This window comes from Hirundo rustica, chromosome 7 (assembly GCF_015227805.2).
Source record: "Hirundo rustica isolate bHirRus1 chromosome 7, bHirRus1.pri.v3, whole genome shotgun sequence".
NCBI classification, from domain to species: Eukaryota; Metazoa; Chordata; class Aves; order Passeriformes; family Hirundinidae; genus Hirundo; species Hirundo rustica.
The window spans coordinates 15,948,079-15,973,505 of record NC_053456.1 but is presented as its reverse complement, the minus strand read 5'-3'; the positions used below and the strand labels follow the sequence as shown (position 1 = coordinate 15,973,505).

General features: G+C 51.3%; 1 protein-coding gene across 2 annotated transcripts in view; it reads right to left on the bottom strand.

Annotated features, from left to right (window-relative positions):
- Positions 1–25,179, bottom strand: part of SLC4A3 (solute carrier family 4 member 3) — a 33,569-nt gene extending 8,390 nt beyond the window's left edge. The window contains exons 1-15 of one of the 2 annotated variants that reach the window (XM_040069344.2): positions 25,130–25,179; positions 20,093–20,233; positions 18,741–18,897; positions 14,872–15,206; positions 14,308–14,450; positions 13,536–13,747; positions 7,570–7,721; positions 6,760–6,940; positions 6,090–6,225; positions 5,813–5,987; positions 5,303–5,399; positions 3,413–3,597; positions 1,650–1,863; positions 1,120–1,341; positions 647–795 (exon numbers count right to left, since the gene is read on the bottom strand). In XM_040069344.2, the coding sequence (XP_039925278.1) occupies positions 647–795; positions 1,120–1,341; positions 1,650–1,863; positions 3,413–3,597; positions 5,303–5,399; positions 5,813–5,987; positions 6,090–6,225; positions 6,760–6,940; positions 7,570–7,721; positions 13,536–13,747; positions 14,308–14,450; positions 14,872–15,206; positions 18,741–18,897; positions 20,093–20,146 (2,412 nt within the window). In that variant the 5' untranslated portion in view covers positions 20,147–20,233; positions 25,130–25,179. The remainder of the gene's footprint in view (positions 1–646; positions 796–1,119; positions 1,342–1,649; positions 1,864–3,412; positions 3,598–5,302; positions 5,400–5,812; positions 5,988–6,089; positions 6,226–6,759; positions 6,941–7,569; positions 7,722–13,535; positions 13,748–14,307; positions 14,451–14,871; positions 15,207–18,740; positions 18,898–20,092; positions 20,234–25,129) is intronic. The other variant, XM_040069345.2, reaches the window with a different exon arrangement.
- Positions 25,180–25,427: the final 248 nt, after the last annotated feature.

The following is a 25,427-nucleotide window of genomic DNA, read 5'->3' as shown; positions in this document are numbered from 1 at the left end:
AAAAAACATGCTTTTTCAAAGACCAGGCATGCTGCGAGTCAGAGAAAAGGAGAAGAATTAGATCCACTGCTTGCAGGTACAGTGATACAGGGGTGCTTTCAAGAGCAAAGAGGTTGTGCTACTTAAGAAAGAAAAATATCTATCCTGGCTGGCCAGGCTACCTCTGCACACACCCTTGGGCTCATCTTAGAGGTGGGAGTAATATATGTGGCACATCCCAAATGGGTACATTACTGAGCTCCCATAAAAGGAAACCTAGACACAGGTGAAAGTAGTGAAATGGTCTTCAAAGGAAGCCCCAAGAACAAGTTTCAGGATGCAGCTACAAGTGCTCATTATGCCAATGAGCTGCAGCACAGGGCTGCTCACAGTGCTTTCCTCACAGTCAGCATGTAGAGGAGTGCTGTTATCACTGTCACACCTCAAGGTGATATCCATCCTCAAGGATAATGGATATAGCAACAGGAGATAGAAGTCCCTGTAGTGGGACCTGCAAAGGGTCACCAGAGCCAAGGGCAGCCCTGGCTGAGCTGAGAACAACCTGGAAGGACTCAGAGTTCTCACTAACAAAGACTCTATAGAGCTGAGAAATGCCAGCCACCCTCTCCAGAGCAGGTGCCAAGCACAGACACTGCCTCACATGTACCTTGTAAAAAGCTTCTTCAAACACCAGCAGAGGCCCTGAGAAGCCAATGACCAGGAGTGGCTGGGCTCCAAGCAGGGAGAAGAGGATCCCTAAAACCGAGGTGGAGATTATCAGCTCGGAGACCCCCATGAGACCCTCAGTTTTCTCTCCTGGGAAAGACAACAATGTATGAGTGTTACAGCCTGCACATAGGCACCATCACCACAGACAGGCAGGCTGCACAGCTCCAGACAGAGGAGGCAGGTCCCCACCCATCAGTCAGAGGTGCCCTGTGTTAGGCAGGGAGCACAGAGGGAGCCCGGGCAGCCGAGGCTGGAGAGGCCAAACGGCAGGGAGGGAACAAGGCAGCAGCTGAGGCACAGCACCACCACTGTCCCTGAGCAAACAGCACCAAAGCCCACCCAGAACAGCATCACACCGACACAGCCAGTGTCCCAGAGTGCAAAGAGCAGACCAGAAAGCAGGCCCATTACCTAGGAGTCCCCCGAAGGTGATGGCAGGAGAGAGAGCAGCAAAGTAGATGAAGAGAACGGCTGCGAGACACTGGCTGTGCAAGGCGTCTCTGATGTCACTGAGGTATTTGGGGTACCTGCGCTTTATGTCCCGAACCAGACCTCCAAAAAATATCCCGGTTCGCTTCAAAGGGTCGTCCTCAGCTTCCTCCTCTTCTTCCTCAGCTTTCACTTCACACAGCTCTAGAGGTGCATGGAGGGCAGGGCTTCAGCAAGGAACACAGCTGGGCCCTTGGGCTGTCCCTCTCCCCAATACCTCCTAGAGCAGCGCTAGCCTGGTGGACCCCCTGCAACAGCACATCCCACTGCCTCCAGCTGTCCCCAGCCACCAGAGGTGCCCACAGTCACTGTCCTGCTCCCCTTGACTTGCTCCCCACTCCTCACTGCAGGATTCAGGCCCTGCTCACCCCTCCACTGAGCTCTGGGAGGGGAGGGCTCATTGGGGCACACAGGGCACTAGGCACAAACTTCCCAAATGTGAATGGAGAGACCTTTGGCTTCCTGAGCAGTGCCCTCCTTCATGGACTTCTGCTCCCTCTCCTTCCTCTTCTTCAGCAGCAACTTCTGGAAGGTGGCAATGGATTTGAGCAAGTCTTTCCCCTCCACCTCTGATGGGGGGATGACAATACTGCAGTCCAAGAACTCGTTGATTGCATTGAGGAGGTCTTGACGATCATCTGCCATGTATGCAGCCTCATGGAAGTGCTGGAAGGGGCAAGGAAAAAGAGAGAGGGAGAAGGCTCAGACCAAGACTAGACCCAGCTACTTAAAGTCTGGGAAAACAAAACTTGCTGTGACATTTAGAGTATCATTCTGCTCTTCCATCCACTACTCCTCTCACTGCTCTATGACCCACACTCCTGTGTCCTGCCACCTTGTTTTGAGCGAGAAGCTGGTAGAGCCCTAAAGCACCACAGTTATAAAGCACAAGAACCCGAGCAGGGAGCATGAGAGACTCTTGGGAGTCCCCACATGAAAGACTGAAAGAAAGGGAGAAAACAGGCATCTACAGCATGAGGGAAGGCATGCAAAGGAAACTAGGCAGAAAAGGGGGGATATTTCTGACAGCGAGAGCAGGTTAGCACAGAAGGACTAAGGAGACCAGGCAGGGAGGTGCTGGCAAACAGGTGGAAGTGCTGCACTGCCTTTGGAATATGCCTCCAGAGAAAAGGCTGGAGGATGATGAATGAGTGAACAGCCTGTAAAGGAGGTAGGGGACAGCGAAAGTCCCCGCAGCACACAGACTCCCTGGAGCCACAGCTTCAATGTAAATGATACTGTACTCTCTCTCCATGGCGCCAGGACTGTGTAACCTTGCTGTGGCCAGCCCTGGCTGCAGCAGCTGGCTCTGCTCTTCCAGCAAGAGGAGCAGAGATTCAAATAAATGAGGTCAGCCCACAAACACAGCACTGAAGCTGGGATGGCACCTCACTTCTTCTGGCTAAAAACACATTCTCAGCTGCGCCCTTCAGGGAAAGAATCTTTCAATCTTGCTGCCTCTAAGGCACTGTATCTGATTGAGCCTTTTAGTCTCCAGTTCAGTGAAAGTTGTGCAATAGTGGCAGTTCAGGAAGGTTTGTTACTTGCCTATAGTTACACAGCACCAGCAGGAAGGACCTGTGAACCTCTGATCCTCTTGTGCTGGACGTATGCAGCACATGCTCAGATTGTCTCTCCTTTGCATTTAATTCCTTACCAAGATAATCAATTTCACTGCCATCTAGACAGATGGGGGATTCTAGCAGTGCACTTGCTTGGCAGAAAAACCTTCCTGCCTCCTCATGTCTCCTGTATGGATGTGCTCCTCTGCATGGATGCCCCAGCCATGGGACTCAGCTAGAAACCTTCATCCAAACACCTGAAAACAGTCCCCAGGAACTGCTGGGATTTTTTGTCAGCGTGGTCTGGGCCAGGTGCCATGGTCACAGGCATCACTCAGCCTCCCCTCCCCTCTGTGAAATGTCGACTGAACATCCCTCCTCTAGCCCTGGGTCCTCCTTGTCTCCTGTGCTTTTACACATGGCTCCTTTCTTCATCCAGCCTAGCACACTCTGTCCCAGCCAAGTAGGTGTCTGTCCTACTCTTTCCTCTGCATTGGAGGATTCTTCCTTGGCCAAGCCAGACTGATCTTAAAAATCCCAGGTGCTCACACCTGCCTATCCCACCTGAGCCTTTGCACGGCTCTCATCTCAGGACTGTCTTTTAAGGAGCCAGCAAAGCTCCCTCACAGCGTCACTGTCCATCAGCTACTCACCTTGTCAGACATGAGGGTGGAGATTGAGCGGCCAATTTCGTGGTAGTCCATGTTGGCCTGGCTAGGTCCCAGCAGCACAAAGATGAATCTGACAGGAATTGGGACCTCCAAGACAGATTCCAGGAAGACAGCCTCATTCAGTCGGACAAAGGCCATGGTTGGCTGCTCCAGAAACTGCACACAACCTACCAGGAGGCAATGTTTGGAGCAGAGTTAATCACTGGAGTGAGCTGTACTGGGCTGCCTTTAACAGCAGAGACAGGGGTTTTGGCGGTTCCTGCAAGCCCTGCAGTCATATACTTTCTCCAGACCATGGACACAACACTGAGCTTTATGTTGAGGTCTGCACCATGCTTCAATGATCATTCACAAGCACTGCTATTTTCTTTAGCCTCCCAGTTAGCCCATTCTCAATCCCTTACAGATGGGCTCTACTTACACTATAAGGGGCTAAGTTTAAATTGGAAGGTTGTTTCCCACTTACGTAAGGAAACCTCTTACACGTTACTTTCATCAAACAAACTTCTAGTCTCATCAAATAATTAAATCAGGTTTGGTCGACATGACCTATTTCCCATAAACCTTACTGCTTGGCAATAATTACATTCATATTCTTTAGCTCTTTATTAATTGAATCCCATATTAGCTCTGCCACTGTGTTGGCCGAGAAGGATGTCAGGTTAAACAGCTTATAGGTACTTGCTCACTGTTCTTCCCTCTTTGAGCGTTGATGCTATGAGCTTTCTTTGTTACCTTTTATGTTCCCTGAATTTATTTTTTTTCAGACAAAAGTAAGTCAGTGCTCTAAAGACTCATAGGTGCAAACTGCACATTTTGTTTTACAATGTCTGCATCTCATCAGTGCTTGGCAGTCTCCTCAGTTCCTAACAGATTGGGAAGTACTCCCGCATCCTCCAGCACACCAGCCACTCCCTTCACATACCAAACACAAATGTTTATTGAATACTGGTATTTCTCTGGCATTATTACTGATCTTTCTGCCATTGCTGTCCAGCAAAGAGCTGTGTTCTGTGTCAGGCTGGCAAATCTGGGCCTTCTGAGAGTCAAAGCGAACCCCAAGACACAACCTTAGCTCAGAAAAAAGCCAATGTTTAGTTATTTGAGTACTCAAAAGTGCATTTATGAACCTGATTTGGCCTTGTTGTGATTAAGCATCAGTTTGGTTGAGCTGCCAAGCCTCTTTGCCTGAGCTTTTAATCTACTGGGTAGATAATGGTATTTACTCTGCTTGTAGTATAGCAGGGTTTGCTGAGAAGTTAATGCCAGCAAAGTGACAAGAAGAAGGCACCAAGCCCGCTGATGCTCAAGCCTGCCTGCTCACAGCCCTCCTGTACAGAGAAATATGTCTTGCAATGCAAGTCAATACCTGAGACCTTGCCACCAGGCAGGCCCTGCTTCTGTCAGCTCAAAGCTTGCTGGCACACACAGCCAGGAGCCAGCACTGGTCAGGGACAGGGCCCAGCTGCTGGCACGGTGTTAAGTGGCCAGAAAGAGAGCGGCAATGAGCAAAGAGCAGGGTGATGGCTTGGCCATCAGTCCCTCAGGCACCACTCATCTACTTCTGAGCTGCAAAACCAGACATTCTGTGAGCCTGGCAGGACTTCCACCACTAAGTTGGGCCCCAACCCCCAGCAGCAGTGTCTATCAACCTCTTTTTTAATTTAGGAAAAGAACTACCCTGGCAGGCCGCATATTTGCTATACACCAGCAGAACGTGAACCATCACCAAAGGAGGGAGTGTACCAGGCTCACTTCCCAGCTGAACATGTATGAGACGACCAAATATCCCTCGGGAGCGAGGGCACAGACAGCTGGGGCCACACCAGGATCTGCACTAGTCACTGGGGGACTCTATGTGCTACCTCTTACCCACAAGGACCACTGTGGCCTCTGCATCTTCAGGGATTTTCTCCATCAGCTTCAAATATTTACGATGGCCCTCAGAGTTATGAAGATGCGGGTTTTTCTGCCAGGAAAGAATACAAATAAGTAAGCGTGAAGTCCCCATGCTTTGGTCTATACTGCCTTGCACCCCACCAGCATAAATGCAGCTGGGCTTCCCTTGGCGGCACACCCAATGCCTGCTTCACAGCAAGGCACCCTCACAGCAAAGGCCACCCTGCAAGTGCCAGAGCTGCTGCTGCTGCCATTACATGCTCGGGCAGACATCTGCATACAGTGCAAAGCTGAAATTGGGTACCAAAATCATAATGCAGCGACCTGACTTCCAGAGCTCCAGGTGATCCAGAGAGCTCAGTCCTTGCATTACAAGGTTTCCCCACGAAGGGGCTCCGAGGTGGGCACCATGGCCTGCTGTCAGCCAACAGCTGTCCCCAGAGTGTGGAAAAAGGCACAGTAAGGCCCCCAGGTCACCCTCACCTCCTTGCACTCGGTCTCATTTGCCTTGGGGTCAGCCATCTCAATGCGTTCTTCCCCCATGAGGGGCACGCACGTGTCTGTGGTGTGGTTGTGATGGTGGTTTCCCACGATGGAGTTCATGCTGGAGCTGGAGTGGTTCCTCGGGAAGAAGCCCTCTTTCTCATCATTGGGATGGCTGAGGGGGAGAGTGGTGGCCATGAGGGGACCTGCCTCCCTTGCCACCTGGGGCTCACAGATAACCCCTGAGCCCTGGGGGCCCGCATCCATGTCCACCCACCTGTGCTTCAGCAGCAGGGCACGCAGCACGTTGGCTCGATCTTCTGCCCTGATCTGGTCAGAGATGATCATCGTCTCCACCATGAGGTGAGCAATGCCAGGCAGAGTGGTCTGCTCCAAGTCAAGGAGGACAGCACCTGCCAGCAATGAGGGGAAGAGCCCTGCTCCTAGAGTGCAACACTCCCCATTGCATTCACACTCTGGGGACACAGCTGTTCCACCAGGAGCCAGGCTTTGGTTGGGGTACAGATTCAGCTGAGAAATGCCCAAGTACAAGTGCCCCATGTCCTTTCTGTAAACCCTTGCCCCAAGAGAACCCAAAAGCTCCAAGATGCAGTGGTATTTCTGGTATGTCCTTTCGTTTCAGTGTCCCACTCTGACCAAACTTGCCTTTCCACACCAAAGATGGGTCCAAGACCTGCTGGTCAAGGGACAGCTGGGTGTTGCAGCTTCCATGTGCCCAAGACCAGTGAAGCAGAGCGTGGAACCAACACAGGCACCCTTGGGCTAATGAAAACCCTGCTGATCAGGCTGCACGATGTCCACAGACCCTACATGAAGCCTGGACACTGTTTTGTGCCTCCAGTGAGGGACCCAACAGCAACAGAAGCTATCCAGCTAAACTTGTCCCAGAGCAAGAGACAAACCCTGGTCTGCCCTTCCTCACTCACCGTGGGCAATAGTCTTCCTGAGCTCCAACAGACTGCGGAAAGACAGTGAAGCCACATGGGGTTTCCCCCACCTTGCTGTATCCTCCTCCACATCCTCCTCAAACTTGATCCAGCGGGCTGTCTCCCTCCAGTGCATCTCCTGGTTCTTATCCACCACCAGCTCATTCAGCTCCACAAACACCTAGTGTGGATTACAGTGAGGACATGAGATGCATACAGCCCTACCAGCAGCACACAGAAAGCCTCAGCTCTCTTCTCGAGGTACTGCCTGGTCTTACATGCTACTGGAACAAACCTGCCATAGTCTAAAGAGAGGTTTGCAGCACAGAAGCAGCCAGGATAAATATCACTGACAGCATGGCACAAGTTTCCATCAGCACATGGAGTACCAGAAAGAATCAAGTCACATGGTGTGGGCAGAAAGGAGAGAATGATGCAATGCTGCATCCCCTTCTAACAAAATACAGCAATTTTGTCCTCTGTCTTCTTCGTGGTTTCCCCCTAAATTTCCCACATTAACCAGAGATATGGATGTTACTGTGCTGCCAACTTCCACAACAACATTACCATTTCTGTGACTTTTAATGTCTCTCCTAAGGTCAAAGCTTTGTGGTTTTAGGGAAATCTCCACTTATATTGAAAAAAGTGTATTTTTAGCTCTCATGATAATGGATAATAGCTTGAAATGTCACCCTCAAGGTCATGTAAAGAATGAATTCTATTGAAACACATTTATCACTTTATAAATTGCATGTTTCTAGTCCTGATTTATGGCTTCTGAACAAGTGTGGGAGGACAGCACATGGATACCTCGTGGGGCTTTCTATCCAACTTCTTCTTCTTCTTCTTTTTCTTGACAGATGGAGTTGATGCTAATTTTTTGCTTGTCCTGGTGATCTGGCTCCGAGACGGTTTTTTCATCAGATGCCTCCTCACACCTGGGTTATCTTCAAAGCGGTGGCCTAAAGACACAGGAAAGGAAAAAAAGCCACCAATTTGTCTAGTGGATATACGCTGTCTGGCAGGGAAACGCATCCAAGTGCATCCTTCTCTCATTAACTTAGGCTACCAAAGCCCTAGCAGCCGGAGAACTCACCATCATCCTCCAGAAGCTTGAAGATCCTTTCTGCCTCACCTGCCTATTTTCATCCCTTCCAGATGTCTATGAGCTAACCTCTTCACAAAGAAGGCTTCCTCCTAGGCTGTGCATACACTTGGGGCTTCATCACAAAAGCTTTTACTCACGGTACCCGAACAAGTGGTGAGGGAATTCTCCCCATATTCCCCCAACAAAAAGCAACCTGCAGCCTTGCCTGCACAGTTCTGCACCCACACGTCAAAGGCCGGGCCTCACCTCTTGCACCAGGGGGAGGCCTGGTGCTCAGCAAGCATAAAGGGCAGGGAAAGGGAAGGATATTTAGCCGCTGGTCTGGGAGACATAAGGAACTATCAATGTCTCTTTTATTTAATTGTGTGATGAGACTGTAGGATAACACTGCAGCCTGGGGCTGGCTGGGAGGCTGGCAGCGAAGTCGAGCTATCGCTGCTCCTAGACGACCCGCAGCGCCGCTGTAACGCCCTCGGAAAGGTCTGCGTTAGACACGGCCTGAGGCAAAGCCTCCGGACAGGCTGGTGGGTGAGGCTGCTCTACAGACCCATCGCTGTGCTGTTGGCTAGCCAGCGCCCACCAAAATGCAGCCACAACCTTTTTGCAATGCCAGAGAAACAGCACCTGGGCAACACCCAGCCAGGGAGAATTTCCCCGGACGCTACCCAGAGACAGTAAGTGTATCTTTCTCAGCACGGACAAGCCAGAGGAATGCAGAAAGCCTCAGAGCCTTGTTACAGGATGGTCAGGCTCACCCAACTAGATTATGGAGTCAGGGCTTTTGCTCAGCTTAGGTCCATTGAGGTTTGCTAGCCATGCTGTAAGACAATGCTAAGGTCTTTTCCCTGGCAGAGCAAGGGCAGCTCTCCACTGGCTGAGGTGAATGTTCTGTCTGCACATATCTTTCTGCACTTAGCTTCAAGACCTGCAGCTTTCAGGATATGAGAGACAGTAAAAATCACAGGGTTTTAAGTCTGAGTGGTCTCTTTGATGTTGCAGAAAAAAATCTGTACACCTCTGCCATGGAAAGACAGCATCAGGCCAGGCATAACATGGCCTTGCACCTTGGAAATCTGGGTCGCTAAATTAAATATAAAATGAATCAATAGTGAGCCTCAGGGCATTTTCCCCCATTGGCTGCCCTGCTGATGGTGGGACTCCTCCCTGCTCCACTTACTGCACTGCAATGTCGATAGGAGCCAATAACTGCCCAATAACCACCATGAACGTTTCTGGGAGCCCAGCACGTGTGGGGCTTCCGTGGAGTTTCACATGGATTCTCAGTTCCTGCACGAACAGCAGGCACTTCAGCACATTCAGTAGGAGCTCATGCATAAAACAGGCAGTACTCCAAGCAGATGATCTTGGTATCTGGCACCTTTGCTCCAATCCCTGCAGCTTCTGATACTCCTATGCACCCTAGGACTCCTTCTCACTGTGTCCCTGGAAAACCAGAGTACACTCTGCCCAGCAAGACAGAGCACAGCAAGCTTTCTTCATAGTGATGACAACTTACTACACAGTGCTCTTCAACAAAAGCCCTAGAAAGCATCCACAGGCATCTAATCTTAGCCCGAAAACAGCTGGAGGACAGATAAAAAGCAAGGAGCCACGTTTCCTGACATCTCTAGTGACACCCACACTCACTGACAGGGACAGGAATCAGAGTGCTGCAGGGTCAGAGAGCATCAGGGAAGGTTCATCTCCAGAGCCCTACCTACAGCAGTCTAAGGAGAGATCTACTTTCCTGCTCTTCCTTGGCAGTGTTTGTGGCTGTTGAGATTCCAGCCAGGGTGGGCACCAGGCCTTAATTTAGGAGAACCACTGTTTTTGGGAGTCCCATGCAGAACCCAGCTGAAGTGCCCCAGGCTGCCCTACAGAGACCCTTTCTGCGGCCTGTCAGATTGGTGCTTTCCCTAATGAGAGTCAAGCTCAAGAGAGCACCTAAATCTGAGGTCCTTATTCAGGACAGGATCTTAGACTGAGACCAAAGGGTGATGCTCAGGGCAGAGGTCTGTCCTTCTTGCTTGAAACCAAACTCCCCAGGGAATACTGCTCTTGCTGTGCAAGTGCTCCCCAAGATCTGAGTGTGAAGACAGTGACAATGTCAGAGGACAGAGAGCAATTCCTATGGTAGTTCCACTACAATGAACTGGAATATCACCCTCCCACACAGCACCTCCTACAGTCTCTTTCAGAAGATGATCTCGTCACGTTAGCTTCCAGAGTCAGATTTCTTCAGAGGAACAAGTTCCTTTTTCACTAGCTTAAATCTGAATATGACAAATATGACTGCACTGGTTAAAGTCTTCCTCAAGAATGCCTTTTCTAGCAGGCAATCACCTTCAATTTACACCATAGCTCCTGCTTCTCTCCCTTCATTTCCCTCAATCCACAAGAAGGAAGACCAGAAAGAAGCATCATGATTTGTATAAGTACTAGAGAGCAACCTGCTATCCTGGCATCACAGGGGTAATGAACACTGCCCATATACCCCAATGGTTAAGTTATAGCAAGAAAAAAGAGATTTAAAACTCAGGCTCTTGAAATATATAAAAGAGACTTAAATTCTTGAAATATTTAAACCTAGACTAAATGAAGTGCTGATCAACATACTGTACGACACAGGCATGTGCTGGCTTCTGGAAAAAGCTACTCCCTGTCCTACACAGAGCCCAAGTATCTCCTGGTTGAGGCTAAGTTCAATGTGATAGGGATAGCTCATCCCTGCTGCCAACCAGATGTCCAGGTCCAGCACTCCACGTGCTCCAAACACTTAAAAGAATGCAAGGAGACCAAGGACTCCATTCTGTTCAAAAGCCAATTGATTCCTCCTGGATCTGAGTTGGTCCTGGAAGAGGCATTGCCATGGAGTGAATAGCTGGGCCAGTGGCACTGGCTGAAAGTGAACTGGCTCTGCACAAAGCAGACTCCGGTGTCTCAGCCATGTCTGACTCTGCCATACCTCTCTGCAGGATTAATCCACAATGTGGATTCATTGTACGGAAATAATTAAGAGTTGACTGTACAGTGCACCTGCAGTATTAGCTGTAACAATCAACAAAAGTGTTAACTATTAGAAAGCCAAATTTCCCCACTTTGTAAGTGATGCATTAAAACACCTTGCAGAGTGATCTGTCCCTTCTACCTTCCCAAGAATAGCCTTGTTTTCCAAAGTGAACCTGGAACGATTTTTTCACACTTTTAATTTACAGTTCATTCAGCTTGGGACTGCTGATGGGACAAATTTGCTCCAGGTTTCTATTTTGAACTGTGCTACTATTATATGCTCTATCAATTTACAGTAACAAGTAGCAGACTTGTTACTGTAACAGCCAGGAGCTAATCCCCACTTGCTGGTCCCTGCAGAAGCACATGGGCAGACTTTTTTTCCCTGAAGGTTTGTAAAGATGGAACAGATGACAAAGAGAACACAATGCTGGGACTGGGAGTCTTTTGCCCAAGATCAAACAGCTTATGGCAGAGGCAGAAGCTGAACCAAGGCATCCTGAGCTCCTGTTACAATCACTCTGCTTTCACACTTTTCTGTGTAAAGCTGTTTAGTGGGATAGTTCTGGGACTAGCCTCCCATGTGCACCCTCCCATGTGCACTCCTAAAATCCCTTGAAAAACTAACACATGATCCAGATGAGGACATTTGGACAACCACCCATGAGCCATGGCTATGAACAGCATCACTCCCAAGGTGGGGCACCTTTTAGCATCGTGCACCAAGGAAGGACCCCTGTGAGAGATGGGAGTGAGGCTCTGGTTTCTGCACCATCTCAGAGATGGCTCAGAGATCACTCTGCAAGGGATGTGAAAGTATAGAAACAGATGCAGAGAACAGGAAGACATTCTTGACTCTAAGGATTCCTATTCTCTCCTTCCCTGTTTTTCCCACACTTGCTTCCTTCCTTCCTCTTTTCCCTCTTCCAGGCACCCCAGCCAGCCTGCCACCAGCTAGTTTCACAGCCATACTCAAGCATGCAGACACAGAGAATAGGTTATTTTTTTTTTCTCTGGGCAATTAGGCTATGGTGCAGAGCTGAGAGCCTGATACCCACCCCCGCTGTCAGATCCGCACCTCGACTCAAATTCCAGCAAACAGAGCAGTAGAACAGTCACCTTGTGCTACAAATGGAAGGGGAAACCTCTTTGTCCTTATACACACCTCAGAGCAGGTGCTTTTTCTCTACCCACGGCACGGGCCACATCCTGATAAGCACAAACAGCAAGATGCAGCTGCCTCTGGAGCTGCTCAAGCAAGACACACACAGGAAAGCACCTCAGCACTACAACACAGATCGGTACTAAGACCTCACACAGACACACAGGCATCAGGCAGCTCCTCTGGTGTCCCCAGACACACAGTGGGGCAGACCGTACTTCCTCTAAATCAGAAGACCAACCTGACTTGGAGAGGGTACAGACAACAAACACAGGAGGGGGTTACGCACTGTAGCTGGGGGCTCTGATCTACAGCTGCAACCACGGGGTCACTGCTCTGGTACTTACAGGTGGGCTCCCCGCCTGGGTAGCCCAGATGGTTTCTGATGGCCTCCCATAAATCATAGTCTTCAAAATTGAAGGCAAATTCATCAAAGTCTTCATAGCCGAGTGAGTTCCGAATACAGGTGCTTATCACTACCTCCGGGCTGCTGCCCCCTTCCGATTCCGTTGCTGGCTCCTGTCTCTCTCGAAGGGATGTCATTTTGTCCTTGTGAAGGTCAGGGGTCAGGTGTCATGAGCGACACGCCTTCAGATGAGGAGCCAGGAGAGCCAGGCTGATGTGTAGAAAGCAAGCTGTCCCCCTGGGGTGGCTTCACCGCAGCCCTGGGGCCAGCCCTGGCGCCTCGCTCCCCTGCTCACAGGGCATGAAGGTGCCGGCTGCAGCAGCCCCGAGGACTGAGGAGGTTCCAGGAAGACTGGCTCCACCCAGGGATGCTTCCGTGGGGGCCTGCCCCACCAGCTCCTCCAGAGCAGGGTCCTCGCTTTTCCGCGGGGTCTTGTGCCAGATACCCAGGGGTGCGGCACCCGTGGCCCGGGGACAGCCAGGCTGCGTGTGCAGCACCGCTTCTCTCCCTCACTCCCCTCTGGTGTCTCCCTCCCTCTCCAGCCTGCAGAGCAACCTATTGAATTCTCCATGTCCTCGGGCCCGGAGCGTGCATTTCCATGACGTCTCTTCTCTCTGTCCTCATGCCACGCACAGGGGCAGTCCCTCTCTGAGGCGCTCCAGAGGGGCAGCTGCCTCTGCCACGAGAGCACAGCACAGGGGAGGCTCCACACCTCAGGTTTTCTGCAATACCAGAGCTGGCAGCGTGTCACACAGAGGGCTGATCGCTGGGAAAGTGTGTCAGGAGACGAGAGAGAGCTGGGTCTCAGGGAAATGCTGGGAACCCTGAACCAGAGAGGACAGGGGGGTGGGTGGAGGAGCAGGCATCCACGGGGTAGGTGGGAATAGAGATGCTGAAAACACGCTGTGGACAATGCAAAGCTGACAGAGATGAGACACTGCTGGAAAAGAAGGATCTGGGGAGCAGGAAGGTGAGGACCAGGTCCTGTGGCAGGCTGAAGACCATGCCTGAGGCTGCTAGGGGACAGCAAGAGAAGCACGGGACAAAGGGACACACACACTGGTAATGCAGGTAGTGTTGTAAAGCCTCACTTTTCATGCCATCCAAGTCAGCAGATGCCAGCATCTGGGCCTCGGCCTCGTCTGTGGGGACGCGCTGGTACGCTGCGCTCTCCAGGGTGGTCATGCTGCCGATGCAGATCCTCTCCTTCAAGTCATAGGTAACCCGTTGTCCACTCGCCACCTGGCCCCAGGCCTTGCGCTTCTCCCACCCACGTGACAGACGCTCTCGAGGCCCGGGGGGGCTGTAGGAACCAAAGAGACTGGCAGTAGTAAGCAGGGTGAATTAGAATGGGCAGTGGCCCTCAGGGGTTGGGGTCCCACAGCCCAGCCCTGACCAGCAAGTCCCTGAGAAGGAGCAGGGCCAGGAGTCATCTCCTGCGAAACCTGAAGGCGGTTCCTGATCCTCCTCTTCCCTACCACACAGTGGGACCACCCTGTGCCCAGTGTCGGGGACCTACCCCTGAGCTGATGGCCTCATGATCCCCTCCTGGGGCTTCCCAGCTTGCAGTTCAGCACGACAGCACAAGCTAGCTGGGAGGAAGGTACTCCAGGTGTGCAGCCCAGTGCCTCTAACCCTGCACCATGGGGATCCCGTGGACCCAGGGAGGTTGCAGAAGTCCCATGGAATCGTCGTCCCACCACAGAGCAGCCCTCTTGTTCACAGATGCTCTCCCTCTGGGGCTCACGCCCCTCTGACTCAGCAGACAAGTTCAGGCTAAGCACAGCCACTACCCCTGGGGACAGATTGTGCAGTGACCTTGAGCTGGGAAGGGCAGCAGGCAGCTTGGCACCGCTCACCTACCTGTGGAGAGAGGCGGGGCCCTTGTCCTGCAGCAGGTCAGCAAAGCGAGGCATGGGCGACAGGATGCCACACTCCTCCTCCACGTGGAACTGCGCGGGAGCCAGAGCGCTGCTGGACTCCTCCTCATCGCTGCCAACCGTGAACTGCAGAGACAACAGTCCTGACAGCAAGAGCTGGGCAGACAGCCTTCACCCCAACCCTTGGCACACAGAGCCTCCTCAGAATGGGCCACAATCACTTTCCCCACATGCCTCATGCCCTGGGACTGGTGATATTGAGCCCTCCACTTCACTATAAACCTTAAGAACAGATACACTGATCTTTCCCCGTGGGTCTTACAGCCCCAAAATGCTCATGCACACCCACTCCTGCATCCATACCAAGCAATGATGTACCTGTCCCTGTCCTTTGGTGGCCATCTCTGCTAGGCAAGGACAAAAATACTCTTCCCACAATACTGAACAGCTACAACTTCTTATCCCTGAGCAGCACGCTTTCTGGCACTCTCCTACCACCTCCCCCCAGAATCCAAGCCCCATCCAGATAGGCATGCCCTGGCCTTGCCTTTGGTTTGCTTGGGGACTCCAGCTTAGGGGATGTGTCCTTCCCACGAGCTTCGGCCTCAGACTCTGCAGAGATTTCTTTCTCCTGGACCTCCTCTGCCTCAGATTCTCCTTCTTCCTCTTCTTCTTCTTCCTCTTCTTCCTCCTCTTCTCCTCCCTCCTCGTCCTCTTCCTGGATGGTGGGGGTGACCTCTGAGGGAGGTATTGAGGTTTTCTTCTTTTTTCTCCTCCTTTTTTTCCTCCTGCTGGCACGGGGTGGCCTCTTTTGGAACTTGAGGGCAGAAGGGAGGTGAGTGGAAAGGGGATGATGGATGTGGTGCGAGGTTTGGCGGTGGACTGAGAGAGAAAAAGAGAGTCAGGGGCAGGAAGAGGCTGGGAGGAACCTGCCAGGCGCCCCTCCAGGAAACAGCATGGTCTGAAGATCAAGGGCCAGGAAGGGCAAGGAGAGCCACCAGCCCACAGGGACACAGCAAAGCTCTTTCAGTGATGCGGCAGGCTGTGTCCAGCCTGGGGTAGGTGGGGACACAGCCCCTGTGCAGTGCCAAACCACCCCAGCACAGCTCCACTGCCCTGGGGAAGGCATCACTCCTCTCCTGGGCTGCCAAAAGCCATTTGCATGGCTGTGCAGAGCTGCAGTGACCTGCCCCAGGCAACATCCCCTTCCTAAACCTGGGGAAATGTTTCTTGCATCCTCAAACATGCAGGATTTGAGCCCTTTACAAACTTTCTTGGGATATTACTTAGTGGTTAGGCCATGACTTAGTGGTGGACTTGGTGTTAGGTTTACAGTTGGACCTGATGATCTTAAAGGTCTTTTCTATCCTAAATGATAGTGATTTCTTTTCTGCATAATGTTTCTTTGAGTTGAATAGATGTAGTTTATTTATCCCCCAGGCTTTGACAGAAAGTTCCTCCTACACAGCCACGGGAGCAACAGTGCAGATGCAACCTAAGTCCACATCCTGGGTACTTTGAGGGCATGTGTCTACCAGCCTCTGAAATTCAGGTTCAGTTAGGAGGCTGTCTTTTAAAAACCAGGGTAAAGAAACAGGGCAAAAAGGACTTTTCTTTAAACTAATCTACAAAGAGAAATTCATACAGGCTTGACCTGGGTGTCATGGGAATTACAGAATGAGAAGAAATTAAGGGCATTTCTGAGCCTTCACTCCAAAACAAAGGCAATGCACCAGGCTGGGAACAGGGTAAGCTCAGCATCCCACTGTGAGAGAAAGAGAAGCCATTGCTGCCAGGGCAAGCTGCAGGCACAAAGACTCCCACGGGCAGTCTGCAGGATGCACAGGTCCTGGGGCTGCACCCAGAGTGGCTGAAATCTGGGGGGCACTAGCCACTTGGCAAGGGGGTGTTGCTCAACAGCTCTTCCTGAGGAATTGTTTCCAGTCTGTTTTGATTTGGTTCCTTCCCAGCTTTCCTGTGACATGGCAGCAAAATCTGTTTATAGTAAAAACTACCTTCAAAGGACATTTTCAATGTAGGCTGTAACCTTCTCCCTGGGAGAGCCAGGCAGGTTCATTGTTCTGCTGTCATGTTTCCTTTCCTTTGGTTTCTCAAGTCTTTTCTCCCTTGTTTCCCCCCTTGGGAACAGCAGGGATATTTCACACATCCCCTGGTTCAGAAGGAGCAGCTCGTGGCAAGATTAGAGGAGAGTTAGTATGGTCAGAGATCTGCAAATTGGAAAGAGTTTGGACTCTTTATAAACACTTTTCTCTCAAATTTTTTTTCTTTGACTTAACTGGGTGTACCCTATTTCACTCACAAGATGTGGCAGAAAGACCCTCCTGTCCTCCTGCTGTACTTCCATAGCATGCCACAGATAGGTCAGGCTTGAATTTCTAATATAAGAAGCAAGAAAGACCCCAACTATACACATGTTGCTTCTTTGACAGCACAAAGCTGCTGGTGAGGAGGCAGACCATCTTTCCCTTCTGGTTTGTTCACTTCAGCCTAAGACAGAAACATTTATGTTTTGGATCAGAAGGAATCTGAAGCCTTGGGCCGCAGGGAAGGGCAGTGATGCTGTGTAATCTGGCACAGAAGAGGGGAGTACTGCTCTTCTCTTCACCCCTGCACTCAGCCCTCCTCATGTCAGCTGATCACATCTCCACAGAGGTGGTCTGGAGGTGGGAGAAACACACCTCTCCTAAACACAAAAGGATTCATACCCCCCCACTTCTTCCTCCTTGTCTTCCTGTGCATCCAGTCCCTGCCCTCCCTCCTTGCTCCCTTTCTTGCACTGCCTGCCTGTATGGAAAGTTACTGCCAATTTAGTGTCCCAGATGTTTGATTACAATTCTTGGTGAACTTGATAAAAGAGATATGAAAAAGTCATTTGGATAGGGAGCCCAGAAGGAAGAGCCTACAAATTAGGAATTCCTGGCTTCAACTAGTGCAGGAAACATTTCTAAGCCCAGAGAGCATTCACCTCCATGGGCTGGTATGTTATCTTTAAAAGTCTAATGACCTAACCAGATCTTCCAGCTTTATGAATACAAGCTGCATAAAACTTTTAATAACCAGGATTGATGTCCTAGACAACCGAAATACATCAGGAGTTCAGAGGAGAAAAAGCTTGACTCTGACAAAAGAAAAAATATTTTCCTATTAATGAGGAAAAAGAACCCCAACCCCAAACAGTACAAATCTCTAGTCAAATTTTCAAAAAGCTTCTGCCATGCATGCTCAAGCAGATCAACCATGTCCTCCAAGCCAACCCACACACCTGTGCACACAGGCAGAGCTTCTGAGCAGGTAGGTCCTACAGGACAGGAATTCAACCCACAGCAAAGCTACCAGCACCTTGCAGCCACGTGCATGAGTGACTGTGAGCCCGGATGGGAAGTGCTATTTGAATGGAGCCTCTGTAGAGAAATGACACAGGCAAAAACCAGCAGCTGAAGTGCACTACAGTAAGAGACTTTTACCAGCAAGCTTTTATAACAGCCTTTGGAAATGAGTGGCCAAGCAGAAAACAGCCTGGTGATGTACTCGGGACATAATGTTCCCAAGGTTGTATCCCATCAAAGCCAAGCTGGAAAAGAAGCACTATATGACTGTGGAGAGCCACAGACAGGGAAAATCTCCCAACCATTGCTACATGTCTGCCACACAAACAGGCTGCTGGACAGGGGCCTCTTCCTGCCCTTCACTGCTGTTACTATAAAGCAACATAACCCACCTACACCAGGCAATATCTTACAGTCCCTCTTGTTGGTACATTCTTATTTAACACCCAAAGTGACTTTGGGCAGACCACTTGCCTTCATCATGAAAGAGCACTTAGAGGAATAGATACGCTGCTCAGATGAATTCAGGTGAGATAACTACAGCACTTTAAATTCACACTCCGTTTTTATTTTGCAGTTCCTTTCTTTGATGAGATAAGCCCAATGGATTCTTGAGTGCTATTTAGAAACACACAGGCATGTCTGACTGGAGCCATCTGCTTTCAGACAGGGGAGGGCAGCCCGGCTTCTGGTCATATTTGGATGTTTCTTTGCAGCCACATGGAAAAAAAATTGTTTTAAACTGGAAATTTCAACTCGGGGAAGTAGCTGCAGAGGTCTCAGAGACTGGTCTAGGAGGTGAGCGAACAGCGGGCTGAGCTCCGCTGCTGGGTGGGTTGTGCAGTAGCTATGCCTAGGAGACAAAGAAAACAGGAACAGACTGGAAACAGGCCGTGGGCACTGGTGCTAAACTGTGTGTACATAGCACCTTGGGAACGCTCTGGAGGAAGGAAGTGAATAGCAGGCTAATACAATCTGCAGTCCTGGCACAAGGCTGCAGAGCACAAAGGACTGGGTGAGGGCTGGTGGTGAGGGTGTAAGGGGGTACAATGTTCCAAAACCTACATACATTCAAAATCTCTCTCACTGTAGCTGCGACTTTGCTTCTCCAGATTGCTTGATGCTGACTTGCTTATCAGGTCCCCAAATCTCTCGATTGACAAAGTCTTATCCAAGTCCTCATCGTCCTCGGCACCAGGAGAGGCTTTCTCTGCGTCATCTCTGCCCTGCACAGAAACCGCCAGGTAAGAATCAAACACGGCAGACCCCTAAAGCCCTCCGGATCCTCCTGCCCTTCCAACAGTGCCGGCTTGCTATGGAGCAGCAGGTTCCATACAACAGGCCTGGGGCATAATTTCTCACACAGAGGCACAGCGCTGCTCAAAACCAAGTGCCAAAACAGACCAGCAAGCTCCAAGGCATACTCTGCAGGGATACCTTACTGATCCTCCACACCTCTCAAATGGAAGGTATCAAGGAATATGCCAGTGCCTGTTTTTAGCATTAGAGAAAATGCATAGCTTTTGTTTGGCTGGAATTTCTTTCTCCTTGTTTAGCTGCTGCCCTCTGGTCTCCCCTTTGCCCGGCCTGCCATCTCTCTCATTCTTAGACCTCCCCTGTATTTACCCCTGGGAAACAGCATCCCTGCTCTGGTGAGCTGCCCTTGGGTCAGTGACCACCCTGTGTCTTCACACCTCCCCCCCACACACCTAGGGACTCCTGGTTCCTCTTGGATGCCTTCTTCAGGCTTTTCCTCCTGTTTCAGGCAATGGGAACTTCTCTGCCTTTTGCTGGTGGAAGTGCCCTGAGATGAGCATCACCAGGTGGCCCCTGGCCTTTCTTCCCTTCTTTCTTCTGAGCAGCTGCAGCTGGTAAAATTTTCCATCAATATAGCTGAAATGCCAGCGCAGAGCTGTTGTGGACTCCCGTGTTTCCATGGAAACCGGAGGAGGCCCAACTGTGACAAATCTGCTCAGCAGAAAGAGGGAGCAAGGCAGCTTTAGCCGAGAGATCCCTCTCCTCACATCCCTGCTCTTAGCTGTGGCCTAGGAGCAGCTCTGTATCTGTGGGTGAGACTGCTTCTCCTCTCACCTCAGCACAGGTGTCCCAAGCCCAGCCTAAATGGAGATAGTCTACTGTCAAGCCGCTCAGCTCCTCCCGTCACTTGCACACCCTGCCCAGTGGCAATGTGAAGGCACAGGGCAATGTCTGGCCTTTTCTGGGCCACGGTTTGCTGCGTGCGTGGAGAGGATACGGGCTCACGGGCAGCCTGGGGGCACGCTCCGTGCAGAGCCGTCCCCGGTAAACGCTGCTGTGTCTCCTACTGCAGCACGCTGCCAGGACGCCAGTCCCGCTCTCAGCCGGCAGGAGCACGGTCCCTGGGGAAGGGACAGCCCCGCTGCTGCTGGATTCCCACCTCACCTGCTGCAAGTCGATGAAGACATCTCCTACGGGAGGGGACTCTCCAGCTGCCATTTTGGTTCAGGACCTAAGGGCCTGGGCAAAATATCAACCCTTCTCTTTCACCGGCAGGCACCCAGCAAACCTGGAGAGTGGCATAACCTGTGGAGAGAGGGCAGGACAAGGGAATGTCGTGGGAGACTGCTGGCCACTGCCCTCAAGCGTCTGGCTCCTGATCCAGAGGTCACCTCACCAGCCCTTAGAGAACCTCCCTGGCATCACGAGGACTGGCCTGCCCCCAGCAGTGTGCAGGGGCAAGTGGCCCAGCCCACGCTGCTTTGGCCACCAGCTCCAGCTGGTCAGGGATAGATGGGATCCTGTCCTGCTCTGAAAGGTCAGAGGGGCCAATGGAGACAGCAGCTATATATAGCTCCTGCAAGGGCTGTGCAAAAGAAAGAAAAGCTTCCTGCTCAGCCACCTCTACAGCAGCCCACCTGCCCAAAGCTGGGGTGTGACTGACCACCAGGGAAAGAAAAAGTTGGAGGGATCAGGTGCTGGGAGTACATGCCAGGAGCAGGCAGCAGAGTGGTCCTGTGGTACCTAGCTTTAACTGGACGGATCCCAAAAAAGGCCAGAAGGAACCACAGAGAGAGCTGTACAGACCACAGAGATAGCACAAGGACAAACAGTTCATCATTCAAATGCCACACACAAAACAACACACGTTACAGGCAAAGAGACCAACCTTCAGACTGCAGATCTGTGCCCTGTCAGCACTGGCAGGGCTGAAGGACACACAAGTCCCTGAGGACAGCACAAAGGAACAATGTGCTCAATATCCAGCTACAGGTGAGGACGATAAAGAGGTGCCACGCTTGACAAGGACTGGGATACAGACTAACACAGAAACACCTCTGGTCAAACCATCTACAGCAGCAGCACAGCCTAAGCAGCATGGACTGCACCCCAGGAAGAACTGGAGGTGGTACAGAGACTGGCACTGGGAATACACTGATCCCCAAAAACTCATCTGGAATAGAGAAGATGTAAGCACATACACAGTGATTTGGCCACAGGGAGAAGCAAAGTGTCCTCAGCTCACAGCACAAGAAAAGGGACATTCGTTAAAACTGCAAGGGTAGAATACAAATGAATTCAAAATTGGCAAAACAGTTTTTTAGTGATGTCATCAAGGAGCAAAAACCTGCAAAGTCAGAGGATAGCTTGGCCATCTCTCTGGTAATGAGTTGTATTTATGACAAAGAAAATTAAAATAAGTTAAACCCATCTTTCAGAATGAGCTATCCTCCGGCTGTGAAAGCTTTGGAGTAAGTATTATAGTCTGTGTCATGGTTATCTGCTAAGGGACTTCTTGCTATCTCATCTGAAGTACCTAGCATGGGACACTGTTCAAGACAGGTGACTAAAACACTAAAGACTGTCTAAGGATGAAACAAGTAAGGCCACTTCATAATCCCTTCTATCTTCGACGATCTCTAGAGGGTCTATAGTCTGCTTACTTTGCCTCCATGAAGAGCTTATTTAAACCAAAAATGCCAGGACTACCTGGAAGGCAAGTTTTTGAGGAGCTAATCTGACTCCTGATGAAGGATGCTCCTTTGCTCCACCTTCCTAATTATCAGGAACAAGGCAAAAAACATAACGGAAGAAACCCCTGAAACTCACCTCAATGGACTCATCACTGATTTCATCCTCAGTAAGACCCCAACAGCTCAAGAGAAATAGGGTGCCAAGATAGACATCTAAACAGCAAATGAAGCATCCAGGCCATCCTTTTATCCTTTTAGTAGGAGGCATGATAGAGAAAAGGTTAATACATGGTGCTTTTTTCTCGCCACCCCCCCCCCCTTTTTTTTTTTTTTTTTTTCTTCATTTAATTCAAGAAGAGGGTATAATTCCATGAAAACAAACAGCAGTAGATTTGAAACTGAAGGCAGGGGACATTTTATTCCAACGGGAAGAGCTGGCACGGGAACCTCATTTTGCAGGGCCATGACATCACCACTGTTAAAGAAAGGACTGGCCATTTTTAAGGAATAGAACATACACAACTACAAAGTGACTACAAAAACATGTTGCAAGCACTTTATCTTAGGGCGTAAAAAGATAATGGGGCTTTGGACAGCAGCTCCTGTAGAGGCAGAATCTCTAAAACTTAGCAAAATGGTAAAGGTAATTTAACAAAAGAAATGCTAATGGTCAGCTTCACCTCGATGCCACTAACATGCCTTGTGGGGCCTTTGAAGTAAACTAAAAACTATCAAGAGGGTTGTGAAGCTATGTGCTTTGTTTCAGGTCAACCTTAGGTATGTCTGAAGCAAGGCAGAGGCTCCAGGGGCATTTTGTGCTCCGGGAGGGAGGAACCCCACATCCTGGAGAACTGCTTGGTGCAACACATTCTGCTGAAACCAGCTTTGTAAGATGCTACACTAAGTTTAAAACTACAGCCCAACTGCCTAAACGAAGTTAAAAGGGAGTGAAAATCCAGCACTTAGTCCTTCTTTGCCCATCATAGCAGCGCATTCAGAATTATGCTGAAGCCATCACTCTAACGAGGCTGAACAGCTAAAAGCCAGACAGTTGTAGTAGCAGTAAGAGAGCCCTGGAGACTTGCCTTGAAATTTCAGAGGGACTGGGAGATACCCACGGGGTTTCCATCAATGCCCCGCTCACCACCCTGTGAAAGCAATGTGTGGGCATCCCAAGCCGGCAGGACTTGGGACCCAGCTCATGGGAAGCCCTGACGCTTTGGGGATGGGAGGTGTGCTCTCCGATTCTAACCCTGCCAGCTCTCCTGTTTCTGAAGAATGGAGAGTCCACAGCCTGAAAGCACCGGAGCACATTCGGCACATTCACAGCTGGCCACGGCCACTAGAGGCCACTTGCCCCTCACTCTGTGCCACCTCTGGAGGGAGGCGGGATGGACGCCTACTGGGATCCTGCCTGGCGTTTCTATCACCCTCAACAGATGGAGTTCAGAGAAGAGCAAAATTTTGCCAGTGGGCCAGAGGGATTGATTTTATAAGGAAAGGTTAGGAGCTAAATTTGTCTAGCACAATATGGGATGACTAAGATGGGGAGGGGACAAACCAGCAGTTTGGATCTGGAAAGATCTCAAGGGTGTAAAATACAACTAAAGGGGTTTTTTTTTTTTTTTTTTTTTTTTTTTTTGTCAGGCAGCCCTTCATAAAGAGATTTAAGAATGGGTTAAAATTTAAAATAGAAACTTAAAAGGAGGATCGGGGAGAATTCTGCCAATAAGCACCACGCTGAAGTGCCCAGCCTGTCGGCATCACTGCCTGGGTTGCCATAAGAAGAGCACAAGACAAAATGGGAAACTAAAAAAACAAACACCACTAAAGAAAAGCAAATGACTGATACCTTCATCCTACTCTATCTCCTGGTTATGGGGAGTACGTGATTCAGCATTCCCGCTAGAAGTAATTTTCAGTAATAGAAGCGTCATGCCAGCAGGCCAGATTCGAAGGGAGGCCAGAAAAATCCACAGCCTGCCAACCTCTCTGCACTCACACATCCCCACTCTCTCCACAAGCACATCAGCGAACAGAACTGGCTCACATAAATCACCATTCCTTGTACTGACCATCGTACTGACCATCTGGGCTTAACAGATCCTGAAGGAAAGTGATGTCCCTGCATCAAGGCATGTCCCTGCAATGCTGGCAGCTACAGCATCTCCCACATGTTGCTCACAGGGACTCCAGCGGGGCTCCCCTTCATCCCCAAAAGCTGCTTCACAGTGCCAGTGCTTCTCTGTTTTGCTGAGACAAACGCAATCTGGCACATCTTTGAGGGCCAGGACAGCAGTTCGCACTGTCCCTTTGCAATAAAGGTGAGTCGGTAACGCTACAGGCAGGCTGCCCCAGCTCCATGGGCAAGGGGCTGCATGGAGACAGCCATCAGGTCCTACATCCATCTCCACAGCTCTTCCTTAATCCCTCGGCCATCGGCTGAGAACAATTTAGCTGTGGAGTGTCTAGACTAGGAGTGGATGTTAAGATAGGGATAAAGCCACAGGGGCAAAGCTGGTTTGAGGGTGGAGGGGAGAAGGGACTCCGGCTGATAGACACAGACGGGAAGAGCTCACAAAGAAGGATTAGAGGCCTTGGAAGATTTTCCTGGGAAGAAATACTGATGTGCATGTCCATGGAGGAAAGGAGCAGAAGGGGTGCTGCTGCATACATCAAAGCATTTGGATGCTACTGTGACACTCACAGCCTCGAAGCCAAACAAAACAGGAGAGGGCTGCACAGCTCCTACCTCTCCTCCGTCACGGCTGAGGAACAGACACATACACCAGGACAAAAAGGCAACACGCAAGACAGTAAACACACAAAGTTTTCCAGCACGAAGGTTTTAACCTGTGGATCTCCCTGCCACAAGGCTATGTTGAAATCTGTATTATTACACAAGCACATTAGAAGGCTTAAATATTTCAACGAATCCAATACTCCACTGAACTACCCTGGATGAACCATCACTCCTGAAGCAGCGTCTGTTCCGTGACTCTCCCTCATAACAGGCCCTTCATAGGGTACCAGACGGGACGGAGCCTGCACGGTCCACAGACACATAAACGCACACACGGAACAAAATTCACTCCAGAACGAAGCGCCAGCACCAGACAGTAACAATAAGCCACCTCTCCACCGGACGTACGGACGGCTATGACAGACACACACAGCCGGGAAAGGAAAGGGACACAGTCAGGCACTGGGGTCACCGCACCACGTCCCTGCCTGCCCTGCAAGCCCGTAGGTGCGGAGCGCGGCACCGCTCCGCTCCGCGCCGCATCCAGCCCCGAGCACCGCGCTGCGTGCCGTGCCCCGTGCCATGCACCGCCCCGCACCGTGCCATGCCGTGCACCATGCCCCGCACCGGCAGCCACCCGCACCGCGCCACGCACCGTGCAGCACCGGAGCGCCCCGCACACGGGCCGGGGCAGGGCAGCCAGGCGGAGCTGCTGCCGCCGGGGCAGCGCAGGGACAACCCACCCCGCTCCCCTCCGGCCCGTACCTCGCACCGCCGGAGCAGGAGAGCCGCCCGCCGCCGCCGCCGCCGCGCCGCGCCCCGGCCCCGCCGCCGCGCTCCGCCCGACACGTGCCGCGCCGCGCTGGCGGCGGGCGGCGCTGCTCCCCGGCCTCCCGCCGGCCCGGCCCGGCCCGCTCCGCGCCGCCCGCCGCCGCCGCCGGGCCGCCGCCGCTTACCGGGAGGGCTGCGGGGCGGCGGCGCGGGGCGGCGGCGGGGCGGGGGCCGGGGGGCGCGGGCCCCGCCGAGCGGGAGGGGGACGCTGGGGCGGGCTCCATGGCAACCG